Genomic DNA, 10,444 nt, shown 5'->3' with positions numbered 1-10,444 from the left:
CTTGAGATACTTTCACTGTGTTTTATGAACAAATCTACTATATCAAGAATGAATGCTTATCATATTATTACAGAAACGAGATTTGTTTTGATAAACATGATAACTCCTTTTGCTTATTTTTAGACTGTTCAGCAGACATGATCCCCAAGCTGAAGAGGCTCTAGCAAAGAGGAGGGGGCGAAATAGTCCAAATGGAAACCTTATTAGAATGTTGGTTCTTTTCTTTCTTGAAAGTGAGGTAAAAAATTCATTTTTAACCTTTGCACATTTAATAAAACCTGCAACTTAAGTAGTGATTTATCAACATACAGTTGTCTATCTTTCCCTTTTTTTCCATAATTTCAGAAATACTGTATGCCCTTTACCCTGCCCCCCATTTCCTTGTCCATCAAGCAAATTCAGCTCAAGATCTTCTTTGTGGTTTATTTTGCTCTTGCATATCCTCACTGTACTCAGTACTGCATTGCCGGTGCGATGGTGGCTCCCAGGATTCATTGCTACATAGAAATTTAACTGGTTCTTTTTTAATATAACCTTGTAAGGAATATACCTCTGGAGTTACTCTATATGGAGTAAAATAATTTGAACCGGAAAGGAACGAAAATTACATAATGTCTCAAATTATGATTAGAATTGTAGAATAATTCAGAGTGGAAAGGACCTGAAGGTCATTAGCTCAAAGCAGAGTCAGCTGTGAGATTAGATGAGGTTGTTCAGGGCTTTATGCAGTTGCATCTTGAAAATGTCAGAGGCTGGAGACTGCGAGCACACATACGATGACATAAAGTGTTTGATGAACACATTCAGGATGGGATTGTGCCCATAGTTTATGTCTATAGAGACAGCGTATATGGGAAGTTTTATGGTGGACATACTTATAGTAATTCAGGTAGGGAATGGCAGTGGAGTGGAGGAAAACTTGAGAAGATGAACTATCAGGTACAGGATGCTCTGAAGATAGAGGGGGAAAGGTGTAAAAATGATACATTTGATTTGGTAGTAAATAGGTGGCAAAGGAAGACTGAAAGAAAGGAATGACAGAAATGTTCCTCTGCAGAAGGGGGGTAATATATCTTGTGTAAAAAGCAAAAGGAAGGGTATTGCAATTGGGTATTTTAATTGTTATGAAGCCTTGAACAAGAGACTTGACTGTGAGAATAAAAAGAAACACAATCAGAGATACTGAGAAAGAAGGATAACATTTAGGTACAGTGTTAATGTTAACATTTTTTAGAAACACCTTATAAACCTGCAAGTTAAGTCTGGATGAAATATCACTACTTGTGTGAGCCTTCAATCTATCTGAATGTATTTTTAATTCCAGCTTCTTAAAAACTTAGATTTTAATATGTCATTGTATTTTCCAGTGACAATTCCTTAAATCTGAGTGTGTGTGATTGGGAGTTACCTAGTGCTAAGCTTGTCCATCCTTCTGAGGAGAAAAGAAACTCAGCTTTGCTCCCAAAGCCATGATCAGCAAAGTGTCTTCCCATGCAAGCCATATGCTGCTCCCCGAGATCGCTTCTCTCTCAGGGGCAGTTTGTGCTCTTGCTGTTTTTGATACAGTTGTTAGAAACAAAGCAGAGTATTATGACTCCAGTTTTAATTAAAAGTTAGAGAATTGGAAGTTTCCATCTGCATAGGACTAAAAGTTGAAAGCACTGCAAACTGAGAGTGTGCATTCAGAAGAGGGAACAGGTAAACTTGTGACAAGTATCAGTAAGCTCTGTGACACATGACATGTTTCCCAAAGCTGTCAGAAACAGAAGAGTTAGGTAAATGTGCTGACACCTCCTTTCCTATACTCTTAGATGTTTTCCAGTTAAGGAGTCACTCCCATGTCTGGCAAGCAAATCAAAACTGCATATTGTGCTTGTTACTTTTTAATAGCACTTAAAGATCAGTTTATAGAACAGAAGCAGCCTATGGATTATTTTTCTCGCTTTACAACAATTGTGTTAATTCAAATAAAAACATTTCTTGCAGTTAAAGTTAGTGTTAATTCTATACCTCCTGAAATCAGTAGGATTTCTGCTACTGTTTTCTGAGCATGTAGCAGCAAGTATGAAAAATAAATGCCTGTTCAAAACAAATATATTACAACTCTCTCTTAGTCTGATGTCTCACCATCTCTTCTTATCATAATGCAGTAAGAAAGGGAGGAAAGATAAGTTTTTATGGCTCCTAGGTCAAAACTCTGAGAAAGATTTTTCACAAACAAGCTGGAAAAGAAGCTCAGTTTAGTTTTATTCCACGTTCTGTTAAAACATAGCCCCATTGTCATGCAGTTGTATCATTCACTTGGAAGAGAGACCTTCCAGAGTTGGTTTTAAACTGAATTTCTTTCCAACTAACATAAGAGTACATGCCCAGGACGCTCTCCGTGGCCAAATGATTGTGTGAAAGATGAAGAACTGCTGCTTGTACCAGAACGCTGTACTGATGGTTGCTTTGGATTTTCTAGTTGCATGAACATGCAGCGTATTTGGTGGACAGTTTGTGGGAGAGCTCTCAAGAACTGTTGAAAGACTGGGAATGTATGACAGAATTGCTCTTGGAGGAACCAGTCCAAGGAGAAGAAGGTATTTGTTAAACCTCTATACGTTACTGATATATCACACAATTTTGTTAATTATTCCTTAAAAGGATGTTTCACTGTGGGTGATAGAGGTATTTATGTTGTGGTTTGTTTAGAAAGCATATTTGAAGAAGATTTTAGTTTAATCCATTTTTAATGCACTTTGCTTCAGAAGCAGCATTTTTGTACTCAGTTTTTCATCTTGCGAAGTCTGCTGTGCTGTGGTTCCCTAGTATTAAAGGCTAGGACTGCTTCTTGTCTGAATGGTTAAATAACTAGTGTATTCATGAACACTTCAATAAATCAAGCAGCTAATACAATTTTGAATACACAAGCACTTCAGGTAGTGTTACTTAAATATGAGGCTTTTCCAGACAATGTTAAAACCTAATGAGTTCTCACAAGGAAAAAAAATAAAGGAATTATTTTGCCATTAGTTTTGAATCTCCTTTTGCTAATAATAGATCTGCATGCGCAAAGTAACCAGGGAGGTTGGTGGCAAAGAGACCGTAACGATAATGTGTCATTTGAGATCCTTTATAATCCTTCTGGATTCTCCTGCTTCAGGGACCTTTGCAGGGGTTAGAAGGTTGAAAAACTGATGTACTCTTCCTGCTTCCTAGCACGATGTGCTCATCATCTCACTGTTTCAAAATCTGACCTTTTGGTATCCACCTGCTACAATTGTGGTATTTATATGGTAATTTCCTTAGGAAATTAGGCACTTTGATTCTTTGTTTCTGTGTAGCCTAGTGAGGTTGGATCCTCTAGATGTTGTGACCAGAAATACCTCCCAAAGAACAGACATAATACTTCCTGACAGTGAGAATATTTTGTAAGAAGTGTCAGTGAACAGTCAGTCACTCTCTGTCTTCCATGACACTCTTTATTTTGTAGATCTTTGTTATATTCCCTTTCATTCATCCTTTTTCCAGACTAGATTTCTCTGGACTGCTTTCATTTCTGCCGTTTCCATTTTGAGATTATGTGAATGGTAATTCGAACAGCAAGCCAAGAAAGCCTTGGTTTTATAAATGGACCAAAATGACATTGTCTCTGTTGTTCTCTGTTCCCTGTGTTTTACAGCTGCATTCACAGATTTGTCGTCTTTAAGATGTCTTGCACACAGATCAGAACTGATGTTATTTGTTCTTTTCCCTCCATAGCAATGTCTGACCGGCAGGAGAGTGCTCTTATTGAGTTGATGGTGTGTACAATCAGACAAGCTGCTGAAGCACATCCTCCAGTAGGCAGAGGCACTGGCAAGAGAGTAAGTGGTGCCGCAGCAGGTAGCTCGGACCTGTGTGTGTTACTATACTAAACGTAAAATATTTGTCTACAATGCCACATTTTGACACTTTTAAATTAGGTTTTTATAATTGGTGTTTCCTGTTTCGTGTGAACATTTTTGAAGAAAAATAGTAGAAATTCTATTTCTGGAGATGTTTGGTGTTTGTTTGATTGATTTTGGGTTTTGCATTGCCAAGTTAAGTAATATAAATTTACAGCATGAAAACCTTTTTAAAAATTTTTTAGATGTTCTTGTTATCATACCCCTGGCTTACACTTGTAATGTACCCACATCTACAGCGCTTAATGTTAAATCTAGATTAGAACTGAAAGCGTAGAGCTCGGGAGCAGAACAAGATTATTTCTGACTGTCTTCCGTGAAAAGGTATCTGCTGCTAATATGGACGTAAAATTTGCAGAAAAAGTCAACAATATCTTTATCGTGAGAGTAGTTAAGCTCTGGAACAGAAGCTGAGGCTTAGTGCAGTTTCCATCCTTGGTGTTTTTCAAGACCTGACTGGACAAAGCCCTGAGCACCCCGCTCTGACCCCTGAGCTGGCTCTGCTTTGAGCAGGAGGGGTGGGACTAGGGCCAACCTGAATGCGTCTATGGCTTTATATATCCATCCTCTTTGGCCTCTTCCACTGAGGGCCCTGAAAATTTAAGAATTTGACATTCTGGCCATATTGCAATCTAGCTGCCTCTTTCATTTATTTTATAGTGACTGTTTGGGGATCAGTTGGAAGTCCGTTCCTAAGGCTGGGCATGCAGTTTTAAGCATTTCAGTATAAGTTGCACGTCAGGGTGATCAACAGGCTTTCAACTGTATTCTCCCTAAATACAGCATCCATGTTCCATAAGAGTCTCAGGTTCCCAAATGGATTTCCCTGACTTTTTGTAGTCCCTCTCTTACTTAAATTAGACTAAAATGAAATAAACCCATGTGAAGATTTGGTATTTCTGTTAGGTTCTGTTCTGAATAATTGTAACTAGTTTATTAAGGGAAGCCACAGACTTAATGAAGGTGAAATCTGGAGATAGACTTAGCACTCCTTATTGCTAAACTAAATGCAATTACTTAGCTGCTTAATTTTTATGTGCCAAAAGCAGATTAGCCTCATGCCCAGAAACAGCATCCCAGGAAAAGCGCCAAGAAACCATCAATTTAAACATGCTTTTTATGTACCTTGATTTATAAAGTATATTCTAAGAAATTCCTAATTTATTAAAATTTTTGAGGGGTGAGGGGAGACTGTATGCTGTATGAAATCACTTACTCAAATTTACACAAGCATGTATTATCCTCTGTTACCAAGACTGTATTTTAAGCACAACTTGTGTTTTGTCTCTAGCTGCAAGCCCTTCTAGCAGACAAAGCAACCTTTAAATTTAACAAAAATTTCATGTTTGTATTTTCTATTTGGAGCACTGAATAATGTCACTATTAGCTTTCCGGGTATTTTTTCTACCTCAAGAGATCTGCAGTTCAGTTCCCTTAAGTTCAGCAAATTGCTTAGTCTTAGATTTTCAATGTCTGTATTTCTTCAAAGCTAAAGAAAACACTTGAGTAAAATAAATTTCACCTTCTGAAGGATGATCAAAAGAACCTCGAGATCATCCTAGGGACCCAGATTAATTCATAGCACCACTGAATAGCAATACTTGGTCACCAGAATACGACTGGGTTGTTAGGGGATGGGGGCCTGACTTGCTAGCTGCGTTTGTGTTGCCTTCCGATGAAGTAGCAGCTTTTGCTGGCACGGGTGGTGCTGCACTGTGAGTTGGTGCAGGAGTTGCGGTTGCTGCTGTGTGTATCTGGCTGTCTGCTGTGTACCATGGAAGTGGTTTCTTACCCTGGTTACAAATCGTTCGCCTTCACTTCCATGGTTGTTTTGGATTTCTGATGACACGATAGGCTACTTGTCATCCAAGCACATGTTTTGTTTCCAGCTATTCCTCCTCACTTAGAGAGAGATGTAGGTTTGACATTTAGCTTTTGCTTCTTTTCAGTTAGATCATGAGTTGTGGGATGGTAACTGCAGGGATCTCTGACTTGTCAGTAGAGGTTTGTCACGTTCTCATGATCTCGCTAGCATATTCTCTGAGTTGAAATGGGAGCAGATTTCTAATTATGCACTCACCTTCTTGTGAAATAGTTTCTTCTCTGGCTTTAGCTTGTAACTCTTATTGTGCAGTCTGGCAGCTTTGCTATACATAAATCATTAGCTAACTTGAGTATTTTATTATCATTATTTGTTTTCAAAAGTATTCTCTCCTTTTCAGAAGCCGAGAAACCAGATCTAAGCTTTTATGAAGCATGCTGTTTTGATGATTGTCTCTCTGTTCACTGTTTCAAGGTGGTTTTGCTATGACAGCATTAGGAGCTTCAGTGTATCTGTCACGGAAATTTGTAAATGAGTTCTGTGAACTTGGATGTATGTTCTCACTGAGAATTACATTCCAGTTTAGAGATGAGGCCATGAATCTGCTAATGAAAATCGCTGTTACAGTGTGGTTTGGTTTTAGTTTTCTTAATTATACTTGAGTTCACCCTCAGGTCTTACATTAACACTTTATTTAATGTGTGAAAGCCAGAGCTCAATTCGCTTGGAAGCAATAGCAAAACTTCCACTGACTTGAGTTATATTTGAATTTCAATCCTAAAAAAATGTTGCTGTGTTGAGACAGTATCATGCTGGATGATATGATTTTTTCCTTTTCAATCACGGCTTCTTAGGACACATGGTCCTCCCTTTCTATCACTCTTCAGTCCAAATGCGTTTGAGGTTTTTATTCCCTCCTCTTTAGATTTATGAAAAATACCCTTGCATGGATTTTTGTTTGTACTATGAACTTTAGAAAAATTAATGAATGTTATAGGCAGAAATTGTATTTACTTTAGTTATTTTTGATCACTTGCAGGTCTTGACAGCAAAAGAAAGAAAAACCCAGATAGATGACAGAAATAAATTGACTGAGCATTTCATTATTGCACTTCCTATGTTGCTATCAAAGGTATGTTTTTCAACAAAATAAATCTCTTGCTGGTATTTACGACTGTCTTTAAACTTTTTCATTCTATAGTGTAGGTGTTCATTTTTACTTCACTTTTGTTTTGTTTTGTTTCAATGATGTTCTAGTATTCCGCTGATGCCGAGAAGGTTGCAAATCTCCTGCAAATCCCTCAGTATTTTGATCTGGAAATCTATAGCACGGGCAGAATGGAAAAGGTATAGTACATTGGGCAAGAAGTCTGATTGCTTTCAATTATCTGATTACTATTCTAGTCACACAGTACTGTGCCTTCATTTGGCAGATTAGTAATTTAACCTTGATTTGCTGTATTCTTTGAATGACTTGTTCTTTGAGTTTCATTGTTCAGGTAAGGTGAAAGCTGACCTTCTTTTCTGATCTACAGCATCTGGATGCCTTACTGAAACAGATAAAGTTTGTTGTGGAAAAGCATGTGGAATCAGATGTTCTCGAAGCCTGCAGCAAAACCTACAGCATACTCTGTAGTGAAGAGTATACAATCCAGAACAGAGTTGACATAGCCCACAGCCAACTTATTGATGAATTTGTGGATCGATTCAACCATTCTGTAGAGGATCTGCTGCAGGAGGTTTGTTTTCTTAAAATGAATTTAGTTAGACTACCTAAAATACGCTATGATAAACTACAGAAAAATATTCTTGCCCAGTCATGAAATTACGTGTCCGAAGATGTAGTGCAGCAGCAACTATTTCCTAATTATTTGGAGTGATTTCACCATGTGAAAAATCCCTTGGACTAGCCATTAAGCCTGCAGAGCATTGATGAGAGAGAGACAGACCAACCACAGGACAATCCTGCTTCTGAAAATTTAGTCTACTATTTAAACAGTCTACATAAGAAATTAAATAGATGAATGAATGAAAGCTGATGAAAAATGCAGAGAAAGATGCGTTTACATTAATGCTTGTGGTGATTCCAGTAGTCCCAAATGGATATGCAGGCAGCAGAATCAAGATTGGATTATGTCTTGAGTGGGAGAGAGGATTTAGTAAAATATTTATAATGGCAGATTGAAAGAGCTCTGGAAAGAATGAAATAAAGATACAGGTCTGAAACCTGGAGGTACCTGGGATTTACTTGTAAGAATTTCTCCTTCAAAATGCGTAAGACTGAATACATTAAGTAAGAATAGAAACCTTACTCATTTTTTCTTGTTTTACATCAATTTAACTTTGTGTAGCACTACTTAATTTGTTGTAATTCTCATGCTTTTTAAACATAACTTAAGGGCTGCATAGACCTTTTTCTTCACTTCTGGTCATGCACTGCACTGTGGCAGATACTTTAATTTTTGATGTACATTTATAGAACGTTAAGCTACAGTCTCTATTTTAGAATTGCATATTAAAGAAAATAAGCTCTTTTCTATCTTTAAGTAATATGCCATATAGAGGCATACTATATATATGCCATGTCACATTGCAGAGTAAATAAAAAATTTTTCTGTTGCTGTAGGAATGTACATGAGTAAAAAAGACAGTGCAGGCAGGAACCCAGAGGAGTTAGTGCGCCGCTGTACATTCTTTGATAGATTACATTTACTTTGCTGTCTACCTGTCTGCCGTTTTATATCTACTTTCTCAGAAAGTTCTGAGCAGAGCCTGAAAAGACATTCCAGAACTTGTGCTACATCTTTGCCCATCTGTGTGTGGCAAGGGAATCCTTTCAGCTAATGCCACGTTATATGTCTTGGCCATCTGTTTTAATAGCTGTGGATTTTTTAAGTTCCTCACCTCTGACCAACAGGACCAAAAAACTCTGAGACAAAAACCTTGGGGAATCTATTGCTGACTTGGGTAGCAAAAAGGGCTAAAGTTGGACTGCCAGCACAAAGATCCAGGTTCAGAACCAGCCGAGTTCTCTACACCAGATGCCCAGCAACTGATCACTGTAAACAGCGGCCTCCGCCCTTTCCACTGGTACCCACTGACAGAGGTTTAGGAACTTCGGTGAGGTCCTCACATTTTTCAGCATCCACACATCCAACACCAAGGTTCAGTCTGGCTCTGTATGCAGGGACAAATCTCCTTTGTTGTTGCTCCAAACCTGGCTTTTGGAGAATCTTCAGCTTATGTCTCCACAGCCAAGCTCAGATTAGCAAAAAGCATCTCCTTCACACTGTCTTGCCTCGAGATGGAAGAAAGTGCCTATGGGATTTTTCAAGAATCAGACCAAGAAGCAAGTGGAATCCCAGTACTTTGGCACTGACTTGCCATTTCTGTTATACTGTCTTGTCGTAAGACTTTATGAAAATGTCTCCTTTCAGCTTTTTCTCATAGTTTTATCTTGGAACTTCTCCAAACCAAATGCCATGTTTGTTCTCTCTGAAGACAGTCGTGTAACAGCCAGAGTAACAAACAGAAATTAGGTCTGTCTGAGGACATGCACCTTTTCTGGAAGAGCCTCCTTGATGTTTCTACACTGTTCAGCTGTATAGATGTTATTCTCCTGTGGATCCATTCAAGGATTCAGAGATGGCATTCTATTCCCTGGATAGTTTCACCCAAGAAAAGATCCACTCACCGTTTTATTAGTATTGCTGAGACACCCACAGATATTTTTTCAACCATAATCCCAAACTCAGTTAGCAAATACAGGAACACTTAGATTCCTTCTGCTGTACAGGAGCTACTCTTTCTCTAACTTACCCATTCTCATCCACACAGCAGCTTTAAAGAGGAGTCAAGACAAGAACAAGTCCTCTAGTTCTTTAGGTCCTTTCCTGTCATCCACATACCTTTCTGGATGCCAGCAGTCCAGTTAGTGTTGAGTTTTGTTTACTATAGTATCAATCCTCTTGTTCTTTGATTCTGTGATCTGAGGAGATCCAGTGCTGTCCTTGCCTTTGCTACCTCGCAGTCCCTAGCTGTATATTTTCAGGAGCCCTTCTTAGGGAGTCCTGTTCCACAGGCAGTGTGGTCTCTGAGCCTCAAAGAACTACGTTCCAACACTACAAGCATTAAAGATGAAAGGAGATTGGAAATCTACCTCTCTTCCACCCTCAGCCCACATTTCAGATTAATTATGCCCGCAAAGCATTTAGGTCCAGCCATTTTAGACTATGTATACATGAATGTTGAGAGAGTTTAGAAAACACACTCCATATTTTAGGTATGCTATACAGGTCTGCAGTCCTGTCCTCTCGCTTTCTGACACCGCTTGAAAGATCCCTCTGGTCTCGTGTTTTACCCAAGGGAAGTCAGGTGAGAGCAGTGAGACACTGGGATTCAGAAATTACTTCCCACCAGTCTTCTCAGGAGAAATGAACTAGGGGAGAAAGACTTTTTCCCTGCAATTTTCCTTTATTACTAATTGCTGTTGAATCAGGAAGCCAGTAACTGCTTATTCCCACTCTATTTCCCTTCACTTCTCTTTGCAAGCACCTTCTCTTTATGCAGTACTCCAGTGCGAGAAGCCCTGAAGGATGCACTGAGAGTACTGGGCAGAGAACAAAGACTGGGCTCATGAAGGAACATGAGCCAGTGATACCAAAATACTTCTGATATATCTCCTTCCTTTACT

General features: G+C 38.7%; 1 protein-coding gene across 1 annotated transcript in view; it reads left to right on the top strand.

Moving 5' to 3' along the window:
• Positions 1-10,444, top strand: part of STAG1 (stromal antigen 1) — a gene marked incomplete at its 5' end in the record, with an annotated part of 79,913 nt that overhangs the window by 26,880 nt on the left and 42,589 nt on the right. Inside the window, 6 exons of the mRNA XM_009700420.1 lie at positions 124-238; positions 2,465-2,582; positions 3,745-3,848; positions 6,791-6,883; positions 7,009-7,098; positions 7,287-7,490. Of these exons, the coding sequence (XP_009698722.1) occupies positions 124-238; positions 2,465-2,582; positions 3,745-3,848; positions 6,791-6,883; positions 7,009-7,098; positions 7,287-7,490 (724 nt within the window). The remainder of the gene's footprint in view (positions 1-123; positions 239-2,464; positions 2,583-3,744; positions 3,849-6,790; positions 6,884-7,008; positions 7,099-7,286; positions 7,491-10,444) is intronic.

This window comes from Cariama cristata, unplaced genomic scaffold (assembly GCF_000690535.1).
Source record: "Cariama cristata isolate BGI_N322 unplaced genomic scaffold, ASM69053v1 scaffold3250, whole genome shotgun sequence".
In the NCBI taxonomy this organism is placed as follows: domain Eukaryota; kingdom Metazoa; phylum Chordata; class Aves; order Cariamiformes; family Cariamidae; genus Cariama; species Cariama cristata.
The sequence above is the reverse complement of the archived record's forward strand: the minus strand, read 5'-3'. Positions and strand labels throughout refer to the sequence as shown.